This window comes from Trachypithecus francoisi, unplaced genomic scaffold (assembly GCF_009764315.1).
Source record: "Trachypithecus francoisi isolate TF-2019V2 unplaced genomic scaffold, Tfra_2.0 Lachesis_group13, whole genome shotgun sequence".
Taxonomy (NCBI): domain Eukaryota; kingdom Metazoa; phylum Chordata; class Mammalia; order Primates; family Cercopithecidae; genus Trachypithecus; species Trachypithecus francoisi.
Genome location: NW_022681458.1, coordinates 69,001,820 through 69,028,667, shown reverse-complemented (window position 1 = coordinate 69,028,667; position 26,848 = coordinate 69,001,820). Strand labels below are relative to the sequence as shown.

Sequence of the window (26,848 nt, the reverse complement as noted above, 5' to 3'; positions counted from 1 at the left end):
TTATTCTTTATTGATACAAAAATGTTTAATGATGACAAAATTCAGGTGCCCCAAAGAATATTCCGAAGGATAACACTGCCTCAGTTTGACAAAGACTGGTTCAAACATTAACTCTATTATTGCTTTACTCACATTGAACTCTAATGCTTTATTCACAAACAGTTGGTTTACCACTTAAAGATGGGGCCTTGTGATTTCCAAACTGCACATACATTCTATTTTTACAATAAACCTTATTTATTATTTCTTCATAAGAAGTAGAGTTGCCATGTGGATGAATAGTTGTGTTGCACAAATAATATATCTTCTTCCTGCTTGAGAAACTAAACTATGAGAAGAAGGTTGCTTGATGAACACAGACCCCTCTATACACACTAGCCGCTCAATAAGTGTTAAGGAATTGTTTGATTAAGCAGTGATAGCCCCCTTCCACACACGTATTACTAAAACACTGTCAAATCAAGCTTGATAAGTGTCTCTCACAATCAGTGATATTCTTTATCTCAATTTAATATTGACTCTATGCCAACCCTCAAACTTCTGTTTTCCACCTAGTTACACCATCTTCAAAACCAGTTTCACGGCTGTTTTTAATGAAACCCCAACTCTTATCCTACGAAAAAAAATCACAGCAAATAACACTACTCATAGTGTACACATTCCCAAAGGGGAGTCCCTTTCTGACCAAAGTGTCTCCATTTTCATTAACTGCTGACATTCTTCTTGATGATGCTCTTTCTGGGGTGCGGGCTTACAAATCTCCTGTCTATTTATTGCCAATGATATGCCTTTCATTGAAAAATACTAAATCTTTTCTATATTTAACTTACGTGATTTTATACCTCATTATATTTATAATTCTTGATTAGCCATATTTTATCTCCACAAAAGTCATAAAATGTTGATGAATATATCATTTATGTAGTGATCATCTTTCTATTGACATTAGCGGATATACACTATAGTATCTGGTTTTTTTGTTTTAAAAATTAAGTTTAATAAATACAACTTATTTTTACCACGTCATTCTTCAGTACCACTTTGTAGTATTTAACATGTTTCAAAATGTATAAATATGGCCTCCTATCAAATCACCACTGAAGGTCAAGAATCTACCTTTATATGTTTATAGTACCTTGCATACAGAAGGAGAACAATAATATATTTTGAATAAATGATTAGATAAATAAGTGGGTATTACCTGAATCGATTCTATTAACATTTAAAAATCCCTACCTTAATTTTGACTCATCTAACCAACAGAAGTTCAGTCTGGCTGTAGCCTCTCAGAGCAGACATTTTGCAAAATATATATATTTGACTATTAGGAAGAGGACCTTCACTGTAAAAAAATGGGGTATCTCTTCAGTCATTCTCCGCCATTATCAGTCAGGTGGGCTTGGAGTAAACACCTCTTTTATCGCTTCTTCAACCCCATTTCCTTTTTAAATTTTCAGAAAGCTTCAGTAGAAATGTTTAAACTTTCAAGAAAGACAACTTTAGCAGAATCACATACTGGTTGGGCACATATATATCTTTGTAAATGTACGTAAAAGAAAACTAAGACCGGGCGTGGTAGCTCACACCTGTAATCCCAGCACTTTGGCAGGCCAAGGTGGGAGGATTGCTTGAGCCCAAGAGTTCAAGATCAGCCTGGACAACATAGACCCCATCTCTAAAAAAAAATAATAAATTTAATTAGCTGAATGTAGTGGTATGTGCCTGTAGTCCCAGCTACTTGGGAGACTGAGGCAGGAGAATTACTTGAGCCCAGGAGGCCAAGGCTGCAGTGAGCCAAGATCACACCACTGCACTCTAGCCTGGGCAACAGAGCAAGACCCTAGCTCAAAAAAAATAAATAAATAAATAGGAAGCCTGTTTTATTCTACTATTATAAATGTGAAATTTTATGCAACTTTGCATTTTATTTTTCATACAGGCAGAAATACTCAGTGTCCTCAGTCACAGAAACATCATCCAGTTTTATGGAGTAATTCTTGAACCTCCCAACTATGGCATTGTCACAGGTAAGAACTCAGCATTTCACTTCTTTCTTTTTCCAATTGCCTAGCTTTAGATTCCTTAATATGCTAAAATGCTTAATATTAGGTTCAATCATGAATTGTGTGTTACTGTCAGATGTCACTTTTGTTGCTATAAAGCATTAATAAAACTGATTATATCAATATAATTAAGAATAGTGTTTCCACTTCTACCCATGTTTAATTGTGCTAATTATATCTGCGTAAATGCTACTTAAATGCACTTGCAGCTGCAATACCAATATTTCAAGGTGCCGTTTAACTAAAATTTCATTTAATTAGCTGAAATGAGAGATGTTTTTTGTAACTCTGTGACCTTTTATAAATTAAGATTTCTTGAGCTATTCATGTTGTAATTCTTTGCAAGGCATTTTAATCCCATTAGAGCATTCTTTCTTCAAGGTCTCTGACATGAGAACAATATTTTTCAGGTTTGGTCAACTAAGTTGGTAATGACCTTGATCTAAATTATCATATAATTTGGAGCAGCAGTTTATAACTGACAGACATACCCTTTCTAAAAAGGAGCACATAGAAAGTTTTGCCACATGAAAATACAGAAAGACACATATCTTTAATACTTTATGCTCATATTTGTATAATCCACTGAATAGCTTGTAGGTCTACAATAACTCGGTTTTACAACAAATAACTTGATCTTTATCTTGGCAATTCTTTGATTAAAACAAAGTCAAACAAGACAACCTTAAAATATTAGCCATATCTTCTCCCACGATAGAGGTGAGAACCTGGATTGTCTTTATAGAAAATAACAACAAAACACCCCTCAACAAAAAGGATTGTATTAAGTACTTTCTATAAATTATCTCATCTAATACTTACAGTAATCCTACGACATAGATAAAATAATTCCTATTTTACTAGTAAGAAACTACATCTCTAACTTAAGGAACTTTCCCATGGTCACCTAGCTAGTGGTAGAACCAAAGCGCTATAAATTCCTCAAGCTGATTCTCAGCAGAAGCTCCTCCTCTATGCAAGCTAGGTTCTGGAAAGCTGTGAGCTGACTGGTTCTTAAACTCAGAGAGACATGGTTGCTGTTATTCCATCTTCTGGCAGGAGGTAGTTTAACATGCTTTTACTCTTAGTAGCATTTTAACCAAAATTCTTAAGTCGAGGGACTTTTATCCCCAATTCACTGCCTTTAGATCTGTGACTGAAATGGGGCATGCAGCAATTTTTATCTTGAGTCTATATTTCCTACAAATGTGAATACCCAAGAATGGAGTATATTGTTGGTTAGGGGGGAGGTAACCATACCTCATGTTTTAAGTCAGATTTCTGATTTAAAGTTAAACCTTTTTTTGTCAACCCGTATACCATGTGGCTCCTTTTTTCCGTGTCCATTGTATCTACTTTTTTTTAAACTAGTTATATTTACTTTTTAAATCTGAATCCAGTGTTCTGATCCTTGTTTGTGGCTGATATTATTCCTCCCTAAGAAAGTGTGATACTCCCAAGAGATGAGAAATTCTGTTTCTTGTTATATACTCTTGATGTTTAATGCTTTTTGAAAATATTTTTGGCCAACTAATGAGCTATTCATGAAGTGTTCTAGTTTCTTGAGGTGAGGGTGAAGGGAAGAAAAGGGGACCTGAGTGGTAATATGAAATTATTTTTCCAAGAGTTTACTGTCAGTAGGAAGATATGAAACATTCTTAGCCGGCATATTTCCCCTAGGTCACCTCATCTGAAAGAGGGAGAAATAATCCAAGAAGTTTGCTTTCATTCAGTATTTGTGTCACACTAACCAGTCCTTTATTTCATTCGTCCCTTTAGCATTCTCTACTCATACTTGCAACTACCAAATTATTTAGTTAAATTGATTTTTTTTTATGGATCCATATCTCTTTCTCTGTAGAGCCAGTAAGTAAGCAACTGTTAACATTAAACATAAGAATTAAAACAACAGAAGTTTTAGATTATGAGGCAGTAGTAGATTGTGAATTTATAGCTCTTATTGACCTGTGAGATTGATTATTAAAGAGACCTGTTAGATGAATTTTAGTGTTTTGAATGTATTGATTTGATATGATTATCTTTGTTCCTAGAGATGTTAGTTTTAATTAACTAAGTGCTTATTTATGTGAGCCTTTCCACCTACCTTCTACAGCTATGCTCTGTGCGTGGGTAGTAGAAAATATGACAACTGAGCCCAGTTTGGGAGTGAAGAGATCACATGGATTAGTGATGATGACACTTACTCTGCCACTGGAAATGAGCACAAATAAGTCTTAGTATGAGGCGGTTAAGAGAGAAACAAAGATAGGCAGGAAAACTCATCTTGATCACCCAGCCCCAGCCAGATACCCCTCTGTGAACCTCATCGTATTTATCAAATGGTGGAGGCTCTGAAGGAGGAAGCTTGGATGGCTTGAATCCATTCAATTTGAGGTAGTTTTTTTTTTTTTTTTTTTTTTTTTTTAATAGAAAAGGTTGTTGCAGCAGGCAGCTGTTGTCATTCATGCTGAGGGCTTGAAAGAATTATTTATCAGAGTGGTGGAATGGAATGAGCAATGGAATGGGAATTGTGAGATGTGAGATCTTGTCTTGATTCTGCCAGAGCTTCATAGTTGGGTCACTGATGATCTCTCTCTGTCTCAGTTTTCTCATGTGAATGAAGGGACTAGAATACATGATCTCTGGGTGAGAGTATGTATGTATGTGTATAGTTGTGCATGTGTGTTCGCTGAAACTTTTTATCACAGACATATAAAACCTGCTAATCAGGGGACCTGGGGAAGAGACTAAGAGGCAGCTTTCAATTTATTTCCCATCGAAGGGAGATGAACATCTTTCTCCCAGATCTACAAAGAAATGGGGTGACAAGAAACTCAGACTCCAAAGCCAAAAGAAACAATAATGGATCATCTTTTCTTTTTTTCTTTTTCTTTCTTTCTTTTTTTTTTTTTTTTTGAGACGGAGTCTTGCTGTGTTGCCAGGCAGCGGTGGTACGACCTGGGCTCACTGCAACCTCCACCTCCTGGGTTCAAGCAATTCTCCTGCCTCAGCCTCCTGAGTAGTTGGGACTACAGGTGTGCGCCATCACGCCCAGCTAATTTTTGTGTTTTTAGCAGAGACGGGCTTCACCATGTTGGCCAGGATGGTCTCGATCTCTTGACCTCATGATCTGCCTACCTCAGCCTCCCAAAGTGCTGGGATTACAGGTGTGAGCCACCACGCCCGGCCTGGATCATCTTTTCTTTTATCTTTGGAAACCTCTTCATTCTGTACTACTAATCCCATTATTTTATTTCTCTGTGTGTGTGTGTGTGTGTGTGTGTGTGTGTGTGTGTGTAAAATATAAATACATGAGGGCAGGGGGAGTTCCTGGGAGATGAAGGAAGGAGTTGTTAGGTACCAGACCATGTAGCTCTTTTGTAGCAAGCCAGATTGGAGAGGATCTGGTAATCTAAGACTAAAAAAAGGGTGGCAGACTGGGTCCCAGGGTTCCAGAGAGAAGTGATTTAGGATCCCAGGAAATTGCTCTTTGTTCTCAGGGGCTGATCTCACCTCTTAAGTTACCTGTTCTGCGTTAGCCTCTATTACTCCTCTAAGAGAGGAGACTAGTTCTGCATCATTTCTCAGCAGGCCCAAATTCTCATTAAACCCAGCCAAGGAAAACATACTAATTTTTAAGTGCCCAATCTCATTTCCCTTAACTTGATATTGATTTATTTTAAGCACAGATACATCTAATTTGCATGTTTTGATATTGTGCTGGTCTTTTTTTATTAGTCAATTAGAGACAAGTGTCACATTTTGTTATAACACATTTCAGACATTTGCGTAAATTTATTTATTCTATTAGTTGTAATCTAAATTAAGCTTGGTCTTGGTGACATTACAAAGAGATTTCATGGTAATGGTTTTGTTCCAACAAAACTGATATTATGTTTACCTTTTTTGACGCCAGCTATTGTCACCGTAAAACTCAAAGGGAAGAATCATCTTATAAATGAAAAGGAAATGTTTGCTTAATGTGGTTCTTAATGACTTTTAAAAAAATGAAACAAATGCTTTATACTAAAATCCAGTAAACTACTTTCTTCGGAGAAGTGGTTTGAAAAGCATGTAACCATATGTGTATATAGTGAGTCCACAATTTCTAATGGGAAAACCAAAAGGATGAAAGAATTGAATGCTTATTTAAAATAGTTAAAATGTTAGTTTAGCTATCCACAAACCTAAAGATGATTTTTTATATGAAATAAAGGTAATAATATTGCCTTTCTTGCAGCTTCAGTCATGAAACCATTTTATTTAATCATGTATCTTTTTTATTATACTTTAAATTCTGGGATACATGTGCAGAACATGCAGGTTTGTTACATAGGTATACACGTGCCATGGTGGTTTGCTGCACCCATCAACCCATTATCTACATTAGGTATTTGTCCTAATGCTGTCCCTCCCCTAGCATTAAATAAAACCCCCCCACAAGCCCCGGGGTGTGATATTCCCCTCCCTGTGTCCATGTGTTCTCATTGTTCAACTCCCACTTATGAGTGAGAACATGTGGTGTTTGGTTTTCTGTTCCTGTGTTAGTTTGCTGAGAATGATGGTTTCCAGTTTCATCCATGTCCCTGCAAAGGACATTAACTCATCCTTTTTGTGGTTGCATAGTATTCCATGGTGTGTATGTGCCACATTTTCTTTATCCAGTCTGTCATTGATGGGCATTTGGGTTGATTCCAAGTCATTGTTATTGTGAATAGTGCTGCAATAAACATACGTGTGTGTATGTCTTTATAGTAGAATGATTTATAATCCTTTGGGTATATACCCAGTAATGGGATAGCTGGGTCAAATGGTATTCTATGTCTTTATCATCATTAGAATGACTTTTTAAAGTTAACATGGTTTTTGGAGTAGTGTCTTAACTATAGTATAAGATGTTTGAAATATCATGGTTTGGGGAATCTCTGTATAATACTATCTCTGGATATTTATCTCAAGCTACAAGTACCCAATGGCATAGCATTAGGATTGTTAAGTATTTTAGTCCCATATGGTGTATTTGTAATCATAACTGACTGCTTTTCAAAGTGATCTTTAGAAGACTTGTTTTCAGTGACATCCCGCAGTTGGGATTGCAAGCTCATGGTTCCAGGAATAAATGCTCTGTGTTAAATTTTGTTACCCTTCCCTGCTTCCCTCCTTCCCATTTGTCTTATTCTTATAGGTGACCTTTATAAGCTTTGAAAAACTGGCTTTGATTGAGGTCATCTCAGACTTATATATTTTTCCCCAAACAGTGTTTTGTTGTTCAAATAAAGTAATGGAGAGAGCATCTTAAAATATGAGGGATTTTAGAAGTTCCTGAATATAAGTTGACTCATTCTTTTCTTAGGTATAATTTTACAGGACTACAGTTGCCATCTTTGTAATATCCACATGACTGTTCCAAGTGTAAACATATTTGTCTTAAGAACTGTGTCGTGCCTAAGAGCCATTCGTAGGGTGCCGCTTGTCTGTAAACTGGCCTACTTGTCCTTATGAATAATGAGGGCTGACTAAACTTGATTGAAACGTGAGGAACTTTGTGTTTGTAAAATTTAGCAGTGTTTCTTATTTCAGGGGTTTTATGGCATTCTCTTGCTTATTCTATTAAACCTTTTATTCTTTAAACCTTACAGTGGGCCATATGTATGAAGTTTATAAAGTATTAACGATCTTCTTAACCAAAACAAGAAAAAAAATTCCAAACGGTTCCCACTTCTGTACTGTTTTATCATCTCAAAAGTTTAAATAAGATGTTCTGCTGCCATTGTTGTTTTTACTGTTCACTATATTAGCACTTTCTCTGATGTGCTTTGGAGGCTGATCGATGAATTTCTTAGACATTTTGCTGGAATCAGTTTAAGGGTGTCTGACTAGATGGTGAACAGTAGACTGAGAGAATCTTCAAGTGACCACGTCATTGTTTTCTTGCTGTCTTTACTTGGTGATTAAGATACAATTCTTTTTAAAACCAAATGGCACTGGTTATCATATTTCCCAAATCAGAAATCTATTTTGGTTAATATTTTAAAGAAATACAAAGCCACAGCAAAAACCAATGTTATTTTTACTACAGAGTGTTAATGGATGTAAAGAGGTTAGCGAGACATAGTGTTTAATTAATGATGTTTATTTTCAGTATATTTAATGAGTAATATTTTTATCTCCTTTAAAGAAAAATAATGTTTATTGGTTAAAGGTAAGAAATGGTAGTTAAGACACCAACTTAATTTCAACATCTTTGACTATATTATAGACATTTACATATTTATGGTTTAGAAGATTCAATGTTGTCAAGAGGGCACTTCTCCCCAAAATGATCTATAAATTCCATGCAATTCCTATCCAAATCCCAGCAGACTGTTTTTTAGAAATTAACAAGCCAATCCTAAAATGTATGTGGTAATGCAAAAGACCTAGAAATAGTCAAACCAATATTGAGAAAGAACTAACTTTGAGGACTTAGATTGCCTCATTTCAAAACTTACAAATCTGTAGTAATCGACATAATACAATATTGGCACAATATCTACAGGGATATAGACCAAAGGAACAGAGTTAAAAGTCTAGAGAAAAAGCCTTACATTGATTGGCAATTGATTTTCATCAAAGATGCCAAGACAATTAGGTAAAAGACAGTCTTTGATTGCTGAGACAATTAGAAATTCGTATGCCAGGGCCAGGTGCGGTGGCTTACGCCTGTAATTCCAGCACTGTGGAAGGCTGAGGCGAGAGGGTCACTAGAGCCCAGGAGTTCAAGACCAGCCTGAGCAACATGGCAAAATCCCGTCTGTACAAAAAATACAAAAAAAATTAGCCAGCATGGTGATGTGCACGTGTAGTCCCAGCTACTAGAGAGGCTGAGGTGGGAGGATTGCTTGAGCCCAGGAGGTTGAGGCTTGCAGTGAGCCAAGAGTGTGCCACTGCATTCAAGCCTGGGCAACAGAGTGAGACCTTGTCTCAAAAATAAATTCATATGCCAAAAAAAAATTAGAGTCAAACCTCGGACCATACCTCAAAATGAACACAAAATGGATCATAAGCCTAAGTATAAGGGTTAAACTATAAACTCCTAAAAGAAAAATAGGAGAAAATCTTCATGCTTTGGGGTTAGGCAGAAGAGTTCTTACAAATGATACCAAAAGCACAGCCATAAAAGAAAAGTTGATAAATTGGAATTTATAAAAACTAACAATTTCTGCTCTTTGAAAGATGATCTTAAGAGAATGAAAAGACAAATGACAAACTGGGAAAAAATATTTGCAAATCATATATATGACAGAGGACTTGTATCTAAAACTAAAAAAAAAAAAATTAGAACTCAATAAAACAACCCGGTGTAAAAATGGACAAAAGATTTTAATAGACATTTTGCTTAAAAATATATAAAAGGGACTAATAGGCACATAAAATACGCCCAACTTCGTCAGTCACTAGGGAAATGCAAATTAAAAGCACCGTGAGATACCACTAGTGTTATACCCACTACAATGGCCATAATCAAAACAACAGACAGTACTGCTGGGCACAGTCACATGCACCTGTAATCCCAGCTACTTGTGAGGCAGAGGGTGGCAGGGAAGGACTGCTTGACAACAGGAGTTTGAAGTTTGAGGCTAGCCTGGGCACCATAGCAAGACCCCTTTCTCAAAAAAAAAAAAAAAAGACAATATCAAATATTGGTGAGGATGTGGAGAAACTGAAACCCTCATACATTGCTGGCAGGAATATAAAATAGTACAGCCTCTTTGGAAAACAGATTGATAGTTTCTTTAAAAGTTAGACATAAACTTACCATATGGCCCTGCAATATCAGTCCTGAAATCTACCCAAGAAAAATTAACATATTTACACACATGGACATGTACACAAATGTTCATAGGAGCATTATTTGTAATAGCCAAAAACTGGGAACAATCCAAATATCTATCAACTGGGGACTGAATAAATCAAATGTAGTATATCTGTACAACAGAATAGTATTCAGCAATAAAACGGAATGAAGTCTTCTTGTACGCTTACCACTTGAGTGAACTTTGAAAACATTATGCGGCCAGGCGCAGTGGCTTAAGCCTGTGATCCCAGCACTTTGGGAGGCTGAGACAGGTAGGATTGCTTGAGCTCAGGAGTTTGAGATTAGCCTAGACTACATAGCAAGACCTCATCTCTACTGGAAAAAAAAAAAAATCAGCCTCAGCATGGTGGTGTGTGCCTGTAGTCCCAGCTACTTGGGAGGCTGAGGTGGGAGGATTGCTTGAGCCTGGGAGGTGGAGGCCACAGTGAGCCGAGATCAAGGCTGCAATAAGCTGTGATCACACCACTGCAGTCCAACCTGGGCAACAGAAGGAGACCCTGACTGCAAAAAAAATAGAAAGAAAAAAGACATTATGCTGAGGGAATGATGTCAGACACAAGGAACAATTTGTATGATTCTGTTTATATGAACTACCCAGAAAAGACACATTGGGAGAGAGAAGAAGCAGATTGTAGGGCTGGGGTGAGAGTGATGATTAACTGCAAACCGGCACAAGAGAACTGTTTGTAATGATGGAAAGGTTCTAAGACTGGATTGTGGTGGTGGTTGCCCAACTTTATGAACTTGCTAAAAATCATCCAATAATATACTTATTGCAGGTGAGTTTATGGTATGTAATTTATACTTCATTTTTAAAGGATTTTTCTCACTTTTTTGACCTTTTGTGCTTAAATTTTGAGAACTCTTCCAAGTCCTTATGCGGCAATGATTGATTTGTTTGCATTGTCGTATAAGCTGTCTGATTTATGCATTTAATATCTATCTCATAAGAATAACAATTTTTAAAGAAATATCTATTTGCATACATACCTTTGTTTCAAATTTATTCTTCCAACACCTCTTCGTGTTTCTCAGTTCCAGCTAAATGGCTTTTGATTCTCAACTGAAGTTTACTATTCATTGTATGTTACTGGTCTTGTGTTTGACAGATATTTTTCAGGATGACATTAACTTTTAGAAACCACAACATGGAATAACTTTTTATATACTTTTGATGTCTTTTGTTAAATTCTTTAACATATTTTCTCAATGAAAATATAAAGTCTTATTTCTGAAATGTACCTTGATTTTAATTATATGCTTATCTTTCCTTTTAAAATAGAATATGCTTCTTTGGGATCACTCTATGATTACATTAACAGTAATAGAAGTGAGGAGATGGATATGGATCACATTATGACCTGGGCCACTGATGTAGCCAAAGGTAATAATATTTGGTATATTCTTACAGAATTGGTAGGATGCATTTTCCCCTCCTGAAATGGGGACTTACCATCAGAAAATGTTTTATTCTGTCTTTAGATGTTCTTTTTTCAGAGCAAAAGTAGTAAGAATTCCAAAGCTGATTGTACAGATAACATTTTAGGTCATTGTCTTTCCACTCCTGAATTCCTTTTCACTTTCTCTTTTCTCTACTTTATTTCTATCCATGAAATCTAGTTGTAGCTTCAGGGCAGACATGTTTGTCATGTTTTGTGATATTATAATTGACTAGCTTGCTTGACACATTAAATGGAAAAATCATAATTCTGTTGTTCTGAAAGTCTCTACTTAGACTCAGTATCCAGAAAACATGATTTATTGTAGAATTAGTTCTACTCATTTTGTATATATAATATGCTAAAAATAGAAACCACTTGCAAAAAATAATTTTTATTTGTCCTGCCACGTAAAAGCAATTCAGATTTTATTTTACATTTAATGTAAACTTACTTAGGCATCGCTGTTGGAAATTAAATATTTTTAATGCACCAAACCCCTAAACAAGGTCTTTTTTCTCATACATTCCTGCATAGATGAATGCTTTCTAAAGCAATTCAAACTTCATTTATTTTTATCTTTTTTTTTTTCCATTTTCCTAACTGAACATTTCTGGGCTTTATTTATAACTGTCAGAGTTGCTTTGGAAACAACTTCATCTAAATAATGAACACTGATAGTTATATTTGTATTCTAGCAACCCCTACAAATTGTGTCTGAATTTTCCTGGGGCAATTAACTCCTTTACATTTTACGACTCCATTCTCTACAAGCATCTCTTTACAAAGCAAATATAATGTGATTTAGCACTCAGTAAGGGAAGCAACTCATGCGTTGATTTCACTGTGTGACTTCCAAAAGTAGTAGTGTTTCCTTTGGGGAATTGTCTATTTTAAGTTTCATCAACACCTACCAAATTCTTCAAATAGGAAAAGTGAAAAAAAATTTTTTTTGAGTTTCATGCTAGATGCTGCTGCTGAATGATGCCTCATTACATTATAAAAATAATAAGCTCTGTGTTTAGGGTAGTGTGCCTGAGACTTTAGCTATGTTAATTTGCTTAACTGTGTATTGATGCATCGGGCATCTCAAATCATACTGAAACTTCATATTCTTAAAGATATTTTCATATAACGTCATAGAGACTTCTCTTCTTGTCAGTAGAACACAAGGACCAGCTCTGTGTAAGCAAGGTGATGTGCCTTGATTAGGAGCTGCCTGCAACATTGTGGAAATACCCTTCAATAATGTAAATGCATATATAGGTAGTCCGTAACTTAACAGCATATCGCCTTACACACATTTGCATTTAGGGTGCTCAGCCAGTTACAACCGTGTCATTACTTATTGGCACTTAGAATAGATAGACAGCAAACAAATCAGCTAATGTCAGTCACTCTGCTTCCTGCTGTGCTCTACTTAAGCATACCTGGTTCCCAGTCTAGGAACCTCTTCTCCCTGCACCCCCTTAAGCACGTGCCACATCATCCCGAGTGAGGGGTAAGTCTCTTGGCTCCACATCAGCTGAGTCATTCTTGGTGTTTTCTGGAGAGTGCTAGTGCTCTGCATCAGAAGGGCAAGGAAGAGAAGGAATAGAATTAATTAGGTAGCAAACTGGACCTGGTGCAGTGGCTCACGCCTATAATCTCAGCACTTTGGGAGGCCGAGGTGGGTGGGTCGCTTGAGAAGGCCAGGAGTTTGAGGTCAGCCTGGCCAACAAGGCGAAACTCTGTCTCTACTAAAAATACGAAAAATTAGCTGGGCGTAGTGGTGCACTACTCGCCTGTAGTCAACTACTTGGGAGGCTGAGGCACGAGAATCTCTCAAGCCCCAGAGGTTTGCAGTGAGCCAACATCAAGCCACTGCACTCCAGCCAGAGTGAGACTCAGTCTAGGAAAAAAAAAAAAAAAGAATTAGATAGCAAACTGGCACCAGAGTTAAAAATAAGGAAGGAGAGGCCAGGCGCAGTGGCTCACGCCTGTAATCCCAGCACTTTGGGAAGCCAAGGAAGGCGGATCACCTGAGGTCAGGAGTTTGAGACCAGCCTGACTATCATGGAGAAACCCCATTTCTACTAAAAATACAAAATTAGCCGGGCATGGTGGTGGCGCATGCCTGTAATCTCAGCTACTCGGGAGGCTAAGGCAGAACAATCACTTGAACCCGGGAGGCAGAGGTTGTGGTGAGCCAAGATTGGTCCATTGCACTCCAGCCTGGGTGACAGAGCGAGACTCTGTCTCAAAAAAAAATAGGGAAGGAGAGAATGGGTTTGGGCCCCTGATGGTGTCCAAAACTGCAGATTAATAAAATCCCTTTTGCCTGTCTAGCTAATGTGTTTCACCTCCGGTGAGAAGAGTGAGGCAGAGAAGAGGCTTGTATGTTTATGGACACAAGTAATACTTAACATTTAAAAAATCTTTTAAAGATGGCCCATAAAAAAACAAATCAGGGCTTTAGGAATGACTTCAGCTTTCTCTGATAAAGCTGTGTGTAGAACTTAAGAATTTAAGAGATTAAGTAGGAAGGCTTGATTTTTGTTGATTCTGTTTCAAATTCAGCTATGTACCTTTTGGGTTGACCTATGGTTGAATCCACTGGAGCAATGATATGTTGAGAAATCAAAAAATGAATAGTTTATTTTAAGTAAAGGTTGATTCATGCATTTTGAAATAGGTATTGCTCAGCATCATTGCTGTTGAGACAATATCTCCTCAAAGCAAAAAGGGTCTCTTCTTTCTGGATGTGAGGATAAATGGAGGGTGGACCAGCAAGTATATCTGAAATTGCTGCAAGTCAATCAGCAATGCTTAAAAGGAACAATTAAAGCAGATAAACTCCAATCCAGTCTCAAAATGGTCACCACTCATTCCAATTCTCCCCAAAAGTCTCCTCAGTTATACCTGTCAACTCTTTTTTTAGGAAACCCTGAATGTACACCTGATGAAAGTATTAGCCTTCTTAATTGTTTGCAATAAAAATAAGGCAGAATTATAGATGGATCTACAAAAACATTAAATAGAATTTTATGTGAGTGTGATGACTATTGTTTATATGAAATATTATTTAAATGTGTACTATGCACTGTACACAAATACTTTATGGTACTTTTTGCTTATGATAATCTGCCATGAGGAAGAAAAGTGCCTATATTTAAAGCTTTGGTATATGAGTCTTGTTTTTTGAAATCCTTACGTGTCAGCAAGTGTAGAAACTATCTCTACCAGTAATAGTAATTATACAGTTCCTACCTGAAAAATTATTAAGGAATTTGATAGATTATTAAATGCTACCCAAGTTGTAGCTATTGAATTTTTGCAGTTTGAGGGATGTGGAACTTCATATCAGAAGAGAAATTTCCTTTATCCCAGTTACATCTTATCTAAGATCACATAATTACTAATACTTGTGTTAACTTGACTGTTTTCAGTAATATCATTCAGTGATATCGTTAAAAGGCAAGAGTTTAAATTTTTTTATTTTCTTTGTCCTTTCACGATTCTTCAATATACAATAATTAAAATAGTAGAAGAAGAAGGGATTTTAAAATTAACCTCTATAAAATTAAAATGTGCTATACACTTTAAAAAGCCAAAGCCTCTTATTAAATCATTTTCAATGTATTGTTCATTTTAAAAAGAAACCTGTTTGATTTGGAGGTGAGGGGGAGGCTATTTCTGCCATTATTTAGAAAAGACAACTTGAGAAATAAAGAAGATATATTTTAGTGGAAAATCATCCTTTTTTTATTCTAAAGGGGTAGACAGTACATAAATACAGAAAGGGTCAAAAACTACTAAGGTGGTAACCATAAAATATGTCTTTAAAGTATAATTTTTGACTCAATAAAACTCTGAAAAGTTTATATATACCCAATATACTGAAGTAATTTGATTTACATCCTAAATATGATGGAAAGAATTTTGGAGTATGTTGAAATACAGATTATCTCAAAGATTTATCCTTGTGAAAGGAATGAAATATTTTGTAACTACTATATACTTTTTTTATCTGAAGATCATAAAATTGTTCACTAACCATAACTAATCCTCCCAGTTCTCCCCACTGCTACTCCACATCCACTCCCAGGTCTTGTTGGAATGGGTACTGAGAAAATAAGCCAAGCTGCAGCTGGGTAACCATAGACATCCAGAACTTTGGTAACTGGACATCAGAATCTGCAGCTGGGTAACCGCAGACAACCAGATGAAAACCGCAAATTTTGCTCAGAACTTTGGCAGATTTAGAAGATCGTTGGTAGTGGAATACCTTAGTCGTGGAGCACGCCTTTCAGTGGTTACTGTACTATTTTCATGCAGACTGCAGAAAATTAAGGTGTCCTTATTAGGTATTTTGAGTAGTTAGCTTTACCCACAGTCAAATTCCTAATCTCTAAGAGATTAAAGCTTATAAATTTGACTTCACATATACATGTTACTAATGTAGACATATTCTGTTCTCATTTTATCAGTCATGGAAGAATAAGACATGTGAATTAGTTTCTGCTCTTGAGTTCTTTGAAAAAATATGAAAGGTAATACTGTTGTAATGTTGAAAAATATTAATAGGCCTTTCTTTCTTCTTGTGTGAAAAGGAATGCACTATTTACATATGGAGGCTCCTGTCAAGGTGATTCACAGAGACCTCAAGTCAAGAAATGGTAATGTAGTTATGTTTTTATTTTACCTATTTTATTACAAATTGTATACACTTGCATGTAGAAATAAGCATCATGCTTTTACATATCTTTTGTAACCTACTATTGGACTCACTGCTGATACCATGGAAGCCTTTCTACTGTCAGTAAATAACAAAATCCTTGATATTATTTGAGGAAGCTGCACAGTATTTCACTGTATAAATATAGCCCAGAATGTGGACATTTGAATTATTTACATTTTTTCTCTGATAAGAAATGTTGGGCTTACTATTTCAGCCAAATTTTTCAAGACATCCCTAATTATTTCCCTAGAATCATTTTCTAAAAGAGATACTGCTGTGTCAAAGTGTGCAGTCATATATTTTTAGTCTTCTATTTTTAGGTGGCTTTGTGCACTATCAATTTTGAATTTTGTTCTCGTTGCATCTGAATTGCATGGTGTGAATTGTTTGTGCCAGTCCTGCCTGTATTACCTGGAGTAGGTCGCGAAATGAGCCACATGATTGGAAGTTCGGAAAGTAAAGGCTCTCTTTTTCTTCTTTCTTTTCTTCTGTACTTTCTAAAGTTTATTTATGGCCCTGTATTTTATAATGTGGAGGGTGAGCATTTTAAAATAACTTGCAGGATTAGACATTACCTTCAAGTAGGAGTGGTAACAGATGCTTCTTCTGTTATGTCACTTCAGAGTTATCTGAAAAGGCAGTAGGGTTATAGAACTAGCTAAAGCAAACACCAGAGTTTGCTACTGTTTTGAATACCCTCGTATCAGTTAATTATTTACATGCTTTCTAAATGCTCCTTCTCAGCAAGGAGGAAGAGAACCCTCTATTTTTAGGAGATCTTTAATTAAAATGAGTTTATGCTAATAGTGTGATCCTTAGAACAGGTAGTGATGACAAGTAGTGGAAGAGGACCAGGGAATGAATCGATCAGGTACCCTTGCACATGCCCCAGGACTGTGAGGTTTGTGTGTGTGAGTGTGTGTGTGTTTAGCAGGGAGTGAAGAGATGGGGGCGGGGAGGGAAGTTATTGGCACCTGCCACTCATCAGTAGTCCAGGTTGGCCCACCAATTTAACCCTGTCTGATTGTCCTTTCCTCTTCTAGGCTATCACACGTTCTTTGGTTCTTCTTAGACATAAGCTTCCTGGAACTAAGCACTTTTGATATATGGTCAGCTAACAGGAAGTCATTAGGAAATAATCTAGACTGTAGTAGAAAATGTCAGTTTTATGAATTTGTAAATTTTCAGTTCATGCTCAGAATTTCAATTTAACTATATTGTTGGACTTCAGTATATCTTAAATCTTCTACAAAAGAGGAATGACTAAATTATGGATTTATCCATGCTTTCATTATGAAGACTATATAACAATGGAGAATGTCCCCGTTTTAAAAAGTTACAGTTATATGTGTTATAGTTACTAAATAGAAAAACACATACACTCATATTGAAAGAATACAGAACTAACTTATAGCAATTCTTTTTCCCTTGGAAAGGTAACCAGTGTTTCACTTTCTGTGTTATGTATTTTTATAGTGGCAGTTTTTCTAATGAGCACTTGTTAATCTTATAATGAGAAAGCTGAATATAAAATTAATAATATTTACATTTCTATTTATAAAAGTTTATAGCTTAATACTTAAAGTATCAGGTTTACCCTGAGGCAATTGTCAAATGTTATATCATACAAAGCTCATTTTCTCTCCTTGGCAAAATCATCGGTAACTCATAAGTATTGATCATCTATCATGTTCAAGGCACTGCACGGTTTACAAAAGAAACATCTGAAACAATTCTTCAGAACTTTATCCTTGGACTCATCTCCTGTTATGCTCTGATCCCTGCACTTCCATAAAAGCCGTATTTACATGTTAACACTCGAAAACAGACCTCAACTTCAAAACTATATATCTGCTGATTAGACACATCCACATAGATATTTGTTAAGACCCTAAAATATATTATGTCCCAATTAATCTTTTCATTTTCTCGCTACCCCCGAAAAATCATCCCTGCATTTCCTTTACCAAGTGGCAGTACTGTTTGCCCAGGCCAGAAATGAGATAAATAGTAGTTACCATTTAAATCCAGAGCTCCTATTCTAACCATTAATCTGTATTGCTTCTTTATCTGATTTTATCCTTGAGTTCTCTTCCTTCTCCCACAATAACCAGCCATTCATCAAGCCTAGGTGATCCTACATCCTAAATATTTTTTGACTCGGTCAACTTTTCTCCTGTCCTTTGCCACTACCTTAGTACAGGCGTCCTCATCTGTCTCCTGGACCACAAAACCTTGAGTGCAAAGTGATCCCCTTGCCTCCAGGTCTATTCTTCTCTGACATAGTCTCCCCTCTGCGCCTTTACTCATTTCATTCCTCCACATAAAATTGTTCATTGGCTTTCTCTTTCTCACAAGGGCTTTTCTTGACCTGGCCCCTACCTTCCAAAATTGCCATGCCTTTTTTGTCTACTCCTGAGTTTTTGCATAGACTCTCTCTTCTGCCTAGGAAACTGCTTTCCTCCCTCAGCTCTCCTCTTTCTGGTTAACTCCTGTGTTTTTCAGGTTTTAGCGTAAGCATCATTTCTTACAGGAAGCTTCATCTGACCTCCCTTGACATAGATATCATTGTTCTTTGGCTCTATAGTTTGTTTGTTTCTCTCATCATGGAATCTATCACTCAGTTGGGAGGAAACCCTATATATAATATGAAGTAGTAAAGCTAATGACTACCTCAGTGTTACATTGGCAGTATGCGGGCAGAACCCAGGTAAAAATTTGGTTCTCCTAACTACTACTAATTTGTGCCTTTTTTACTGGACAGTACTGCATTTAGATAAAATAAATGTCTCAGAAGCCTTTTTAATCAGTACCTGATGGAATTAAGTTTTTGTTTTAATGTCAGCCCCCTTTTGCAAAATCCTCAATGCTGTAAATACATTGATTTCACCTTTTGTAATCCCATATTGAAGACAGAAATAGAAGTTTATGGTTTTTTCAGTAGAAGACAGCTCAAACCGATTAGATGATTGTCATAATTTATCCTTTTTTCTTTTTTAGTTGTTATAGCTGCTGATGGAGTATTGAAGGTAGGACTATTTCTTTTACTTTAAAAATTGTTAATTTCAGATGTAGATTTTTATAACTAATAATTCCTTAATTAGCCAATAAGTAGAAGGTTGATACTGATCTCTTTTTTCTCAGATCTGTGACTTTGGTGCCTCTCGGTTCCATAACCATACAACACACATGTCGTTGGTTGGAACTTTCCCATGGATGGCTCCAGAAGTTATCCAAAGTCTCCCTGTGTCAGAAACTTGTGACACATATTCCTATGGTGTGGTGAGTTCATTTCTCATTTCTTGTTTACTAAAGGAAATACAAAAAGCAAACACTCTAGAGAAGAGGAGAGATACAGTTTCACATGGTTTTATTTTTATTTGAGACTGTACTGCTGGTGGAATGCCTGAAGCAGCACCACTGGAGAACTCTTCCTAGTTGTCAAAATGTTTAATCATTTTTAATCATTGGAGTTATTTTGTCCTGTGTTGAGAAGAAACCAACACCACTTACAAGCAACAAATTAAATGGAACCCGAGATAGTGTTGGACTCCACTTTGCCTGAGAATTATTTTTTGCAGGGTGGTAATGTGACTGTAGACTATCTCTGTAATTTCAATGGAAATGTGGATCATTTGGAACAGGACTTCATTGTAATGGATTACTTAAACAGTATAAAATCACCAATAGATCTGCCAAGCGAGTTAATTACCAGGAAACTTTTGAGTCTCAACTATTAAACTGATTCATCAATTTCTAAAAGTCCAAAAGAAAATGTACTTAGCACTTGCCAGATGACCTTGTCCATGTCTGCTGCCAGTCTCAGAGTAGCAGTGACAATCTGAAGCATGACTCTAAGGCATTACATAAGAATCACAGCAGAGCCACATAGAGAATAGACTAATGTGGGGGTGGAGTGCTCAAGGAATGGAGACCACAGGAATGAATCAGTTAAGGAGCAGAAGCTCCTGGAGGAGGAATTTGGAGATGGGCCATTTCCTGAGGAACAGGTTATACCTGCATTATCAGAGAGAAGGAAGTGAGGAGTGGGAGAGTTCTTTGCTGGAGGAAGGAATTCATTTGTTGCCTTTTGTTGAGAATAAACTTTTCCCTAAAATGTTATGTATTCTTTAAAAAGTCCAAAATAGGCCGGGCGCAGTGGCTCACGCCTGTAATCCCAGCATTTTGGGAGGCCGAGGCAGGTGCATCACCTGAGGTCAGGAGTTCGAGGCCAGCCTGACCAACATGGAGAAACCCCATCTCTACTAAAAATACAAAATTAGCCGGGCGTGGTGGCACATGCCTATAATCCCAGCTACTACGGAGGCTGAGGCAGGAGAATTGCTTGAACCTGGGAGGCAGAGGTTGCGGTGAGCCGAGATCGTGCCGTTGCACTCCAGCCTGGGCAACAAGAGTGAAACTGTCTCAAAAAAAAAAAAAAAAAGTCCAAAATAGTTTTGGAATTCCCTATCTTTACATCTCATACTGCCCTGCTATTTATACTATTACTTCCTAAAAGGGCATTTTCATAGTAATGGGTAAAGAAGCAGTCTGTTTCTGCTTCAAATCAGCATGCCTCTTCGTCCTGAACTTTGTGTTTTCTTACTGCAGGTGGTAGCCAATGACACAAGAGGAGATTCACGTTGTCAGACCTATTTTTTTTTTCTTTATTCAGTCTCTAGGTATTTAGTGCTGGCTTCACAGGTTTTGGACTTGTTTCAGTGACTAGCTCTTTCTAAATCATAACACATCCTATGTATACCAAGTTAATAAAGATTAATTTTGTTAGCTATTGACAAAAATCACTTCAAGAATGAAATATATGTTTTTGGCTGAAGGCTAGAATTTTAAAGGTCAGAAGACAACAGTAACATCAGGCTTAATACCTGATATCCAAAAACAGAAAAAGAATCAATACCTGATATCCCTTGATTCTGGATGTTTCTTAAGAATGAAGACTATAAGCTGTTACAGACAGTGATCAAATATTTCTCATTGAAAAAAAGAAAAAACAAAATATAAGTTTCAGAAGAGACTAGCTTCTAAAACTAGTCTCCTATGTCAAATGTTACTACATTTCTAACCACCAGGCATTCATCTGTGGGATATTCTGAAAATGGGGTATTTGTAGCAATTGAAGACTCTGTAAGATTGTTTTCTCTTGTGAAAGTACATTCATTCCTTCATTTATAACCAAACATTTATTTGAGTCACACACCATCTGAGGGTAATTTAAGTTTTTCTTATCCTACTTGTTGGGAATGGCGTCTCATTTTGTCCTGTAGAAATAGGAACGAGCAAACTTTTTCTAGAAAGGACCGGATAATATATTTTTTTGGCTTTGCGGGCCACTTACAGACTCTGTTGCATAGTCTTCATAGATGCCATAGTTGGTTTTTTATTTCTTACAACCCATCAAACATGAAAAAGCCACTCTATATTCTGCAGCAGGCCATCGTTGCAGGCACCTCTATGGAGCAAGACGGCTTGGGAAGATGAGCAGCATGGCTTAAGAACATGGCTTATTTAGTCAGTGTTCCAGCTGACCTTTCAGAGTGGCTTAGTAGGAGCCCAGCACTCCCACTCCTTTTGTGTGCATGTGTGTATAAATGTATATAAACATGTATGTTGGTGTTATATATATAGGTATGTTGGTTATAGTTACTGTAGATGGTTATAGTTTTTAAATTGTTTGGCACATTTATATGAACTAGAAGACTTTTGAGCTTCATTTTTGCACTTATGAGTCCACACACATACAGTGCTTTTACTTTTAAAATTCTCCCCCAAGTCTTTGAATTTCCTTATCTCAAAAATTTTTGACCTTAAGACACAACTATACATAGAGTGAACTTTTGGTCTCAATATTATTTCATGTATGAAAACAAACTTTATGCTGCCTTCTTTCAAAGCCTTACGGTTGCCAGGGCTTTGGTGTGAAATGCACCCCTCTGCTTTTCCTGAGATGAAGTACAATCTTAGTACCAGTAGCCAAGCACAAATTCCTTTTCACACACAAACTGAAAAGATGTTAAGAGGTGACTTCTGTTTGCAGAGCTTAGGATTTTTTTCCTGTATCATTTTAAAATCTCTTCATACATTCCACATTGACCCCATTTCTTAAACATAGTTTGAGTCAACCTTTCTGGAGCTGCACATTTTCAGTGTTTTTTATTAAAAATCTTTTCACTTAAGAAACTATGTACCACATTTCAGTAGAAGGGCTTGAACACATCTCTTTGCGGATTAGCTTTTCTCTCTGCTTGTGTGCTGACTCTACCTTTGCTTGGTTTGGTTTTGGAGGGATTTAACAAATGCTTAACAAACCATCCTATCGAGTAATTTCACTTACTGAAATAAACTCGACCACCAGCCGCTGAGCATTTCCAGTGTTGCTCTGTATTTACACACTGGATGTTGCTCTGCAGAACCTGTCCGCCCCATCATGTGATGTGGAATATCAGTTCTGCATTCATGCTACAGCCTTCCCTTACCTGGTGGAAACAGAAATGCTACTTCAGCGAGTCTGTTTTAAAACAGTTTCTGCTGTGTGACTATCTTGAAGAGAAAGGTTTGCTTGGAATGTTGGTTTGCCTCTCAGATAGTTGTGTCAGTAAAGTTCCATTCAGAAAAGTATACAGATGCTAATTTAATTATAAACAAGAACTCAGGACTGTATATGTTGGTGCAAAAGCAATTGAAGTTTTGCCATTTAAAAGTAATGGCAAAAACTGCAATTACTTTTGCACCAACCTAGTATTTAATTCTGACCTCTTCTCATTCTGTTTGTTTTAAATAAACACCATTAGTGAAAGAAAAAATACAAGGTATGCTTTCCAGCAACTTTTTATTTAAACAATCACAGATTTTTTTTTTTTTAATGAAGAAAGCATTATATGTTCAAAGTAGATGTTATAGAAAAGAGCAGGTGAGGATAGTTGTTAAGGTTGGGACCATTTTAGTTTTAGAAGTTTGTGGTCCATAAACTTGGAAAATGATACCTATTTTAATTCAAAATGTGGTTATTTTGAATTTTTTATGTCTTTTCAAAAATAGGTGAGTAGCCAAGACTCCTTTGTCAGTAGGAGCATTTGTTTGCATTAAATATCCCATTGTTCACTGGGAGTCTGTTCTGTTCATTGAAACCCCCTCTACACACAGCAGTCACACACAGATGAATAAGACCATTTAAAAAAAAGTTGTTTTTTTGAAATCCACCCAAAAAACTGCAATACATTTTTACCTTTTGTTTTTCTAATTTTTTAGACTGCTGTAAGAATTTAGCCCCTACTACTTCCAAAACTACCAGCCCTCCCCAGTTTGATAAACCTTTGTTGCTTCTTAACAAATCGCAAGACTCACTAACCTTGTACTGTCTTAAAATAAATGTGCTGTGAATGCCAGAAGTGGATTTTATGAGCCTTGCTCTTACGCTGGTAAACTTTGCTAGGCAGGCAATTGTTTCCCTCCATTTTATAAGAAATGAGATTTTTCTGCCCTCTTATGAGAACTTCTCTTGGAGGACTGAACCAGGAAGAGTGTTTAGTATGTTATCCACAAAAAAAGAAAAGCAAAAAATCACTGAAAGAATAAGCCTTCTGAGAACATAAGGCCTAGCTTCTCTTAAAAAAAAAAAAAAAAAAAAAAAAAACTATTCTAATGACAATGCAGAAAGGATTACCTTCTCAGAAGCTTCTCAGCCAAAACCAGCCTTGAAAACAGAGTGGCTTAAGAGACAGCATGGCTGCCTGGGTTGTCTGTGAACACTGTTCCAGAACAAGCTGGGCTCAGGTAATGGCTTTCTATTGTTTGGAAAAGAAAGGGCAGAAAAAGTACATAGTCTTTTCCAAGTTTCTATTCTGTAAACTGAAAATAGAAATTTTCCTTGTGAGCATAGTTTAAATGTGAGGACGTCTCAATATAAAATGAGTCGGAAAATATTTTTAAGGTGAAAGATCACAATAATATTTGGCCTGAATCCTCATAACTGGTATTTTTAGGCATCATTTAATATATTTTTAAACCTTCAAGTGACTTCCTCAATAAAGTTACTTTTGTATGCCAAATGTCATTTTGTTTAGTGTAAAAAAAAAAGCTGGTGTCTTATCTTATACCACCTACTTTTTGATACATTCCCGAATCCAGGGAATTAATAAAAGGAAATCATGAGATGTGCTGATACTGGAATAAAACTAAAGACCTCATTTGGGCTTCAGGACATAGCGGCTAATGACGCCACCTCAGACACTTACTAACTCCCTCAGCTGAAGAGACACAGAGGGAGTCAAATGAAACTGGCTTATTTTTTTCTTTATTTTTCACAGTTAGAACTCTCAGAGAAATATAACTTAAATTTTATTAGGTTTTGGACATTCTCCAGCAGAATATTTTGGAATCAAGAATGACGTAAATGTTTTTCTGGTGTTATCCCCCAAAACTCTTGGTTTTGCAATTCACTTCACAAAATTCAGTCTGTGCATGTGTGCACATGTGTACACACGTGCATCATACCTGCAGGCCAAACTCAGAAGGAAAGAAGCACCGCTCATCTTCGCGTTTGGGGGTCTGGAGCGTTTGATTTATTGGAGGCTGACTCCCTGTTCCCATTCTCCTTAGGAATGCCACATTCATTAATTTACTTGCCCTTCATATCCTTTCCCCTCCCCAACACTAGCCCCCTGTGGAGTTGTAATTGCAGCCAATTGAGGGGCTCCATTTCCTGCTCAGCCCTCTTGCTGCCCGGCCTCCCTCCCTGTGTAGGTCAGGGTGATTGCATACCTGTTCTGGCTCTCACCCTTCCTTTACGTGTGGTGTTCACTAGAATTGTCCCCTTGTGGGATGCCCCTTACCTTTTCCTAATCACTTATGTGACTCAAATAGAATTATTCAGTAGCTCCTCTAAAGGAGTACCTTACACACTTGATTAAAAGCCCAAAGAGGCTTCAGTGAATTTTTTTTCTCCTGCTTGAGCAGCATCTGCCAATTTCCCTGATTTTCCTGCTAATTATCTTCGTATTAGCCAGAATTCATTTACTATGTTATGGTTCGAATGAGACTGAGCCCTGGCTGAGGAAATAGTGGATATGGAGTGAAAGGTTTCTATGATTTGCTTGACTAGAGTATGTGTGCTCCATCTACGTTCCTATTAGAAATGAGCTTTTGTTTTTAGAACAAGGGAAATATGAGTCGAAGCCACTGGTTCTCTTCCTGTTTCTGCCAGGGCGCCATACGTAAGACAGGGCCTGTCGCATTCTCTCTAGTACTGCCACTTGCCTTTCACTCAAATGAAAAGGGGTCAAGAGCCTGACCTTCAGGGCGAGCCAGCAGGTTCATATTCTGGCTCTGTCACTGGATAACTGAGTGTCTTTGGGTAAGGTTTTATTTTAACTTTTTAAATAGTTTCCTCACCTATAAAATGAAGGTAATATGTATCCAGTAGGATTGCTATTAATCATGGTAATATGTGAAAAGGGCATCTGGAATATAATAAGTACTCAATAACTTATAGTGGTTTTTATTATTAGGACTATTACTGATAAAATTAGAATTGTTTTTGCACTTTACAGAGTATTGGTAGACTCACATTTTTGAACTCCATTTGTATAAATAGGGAAAAGTAATGTAGTATACAAATCTCCATTACTCAGTGTTTCAAGATAACCCAATTCAGCAGTATTCCTAGCATCAGTTTGCTTTCCTTGGGCATTCCACTCAGATTTAATAATCATACTGATCTCAAGAACTGCACAAAGATGAACACACACATCAGCTCACATTCACAGTCAGCTTATATGTATAGAAAGTGTTTATTACATCTTAGAGTATGGTATAATAGATTATATTGTAGGTAGATGAAAATAGATCCCTTAGACCAACTCATTTTGAGGGAGATTTCTCCAAAATCTAAAAGGTAACATGTAAAATCTACATATGACAATTTTGCAAGTGTCTACCAATGTGGGGTAGGTAGGTTAGCCAGTGATTTGGATTTGGGGCTCAGTTATTTTTGATGAGACCATTATTGAACCTTTTAAAATATTGTTGAATTCCCAGTTATTATTTCCTAGACAAATGTATCAGAAATTGAAGGTAGAAAGAGTTTTAACTAACAAAATACAAAATCTAATTTGTGAGAACATAAAAATTCTAATAATTTATGAGATGACATTAAATCAGTCAGGCCCATTGGTTTCATAAAATTTTAAGTCTGGCTCTAGATGTCCTAATTTCTAAACCAGGTTTTTTCTTTATAAAAAAGAACATAAAAAGTATTTAATATATGGAAGAAGTTGTGTGCATGAGCATAATTGTTTTGCCCAAGTTTCTACAGATGGGGTTGGTTGTGTCTGGTAATTAGATACAATTACATGTTAGATAAAGTTTCAGTAATATGTACCAAAAAATATAAAGTACAAGAATAAAAATTCCATTTTCTTTTTGTTCCAGGTTCTCTGGGAGATGCTAACAAGGGAGGTCCCCTTTAAAGGTTTGGAAGGATTACAAGTAGCTTGGCTTGTAGTGGAAAAAAACGAGGTAAGACTACGTTTCTCCATTCAGGTACATAGATCAGAAAACAGTATTGGGGTTTTGCAAAAGACTTTTTCATCTTCTTCAAATTGAAAGTAAGTTCACGCTTATGGAAAGATTAGCAGTAGGAGCTAACACAAAGGGTCAAAGTGATGTTATTCCTCATGAATGGACCCTTTACATCTAATTGTTGCAGCTTCACGTCGTGATGCTGTAGATCAAAAATTGTACAAGTACTGTA

The 26,848-nt window shown here is 36.6% G+C and overlaps 1 protein-coding gene across 4 annotated transcripts in view; it reads left to right on the top strand.

The window, feature by feature from the left end:
• The window catches only part of MAP3K20 (mitogen-activated protein kinase kinase kinase 20), a 195,867-nt gene that overhangs the window by 98,952 nt on the left and 70,067 nt on the right, over window positions 1-26,848 (top strand). For all 4 annotated transcript variants that reach the window (XM_033231103.1, XM_033231102.1, XM_033231101.1 and 1 more), the window contains exons 3-8: window positions 1,940-2,027; window positions 11,204-11,305; window positions 15,953-16,018; window positions 19,081-19,109; window positions 19,225-19,362; window positions 26,527-26,613. In XM_033231103.1, the coding sequence (XP_033086994.1) occupies window positions 1,940-2,027; window positions 11,204-11,305; window positions 15,953-16,018; window positions 19,081-19,109; window positions 19,225-19,362; window positions 26,527-26,613 (510 nt within the window). The remainder of the gene's footprint in view (window positions 1-1,939; window positions 2,028-11,203; window positions 11,306-15,952; window positions 16,019-19,080; window positions 19,110-19,224; window positions 19,363-26,526; window positions 26,614-26,848) is intronic.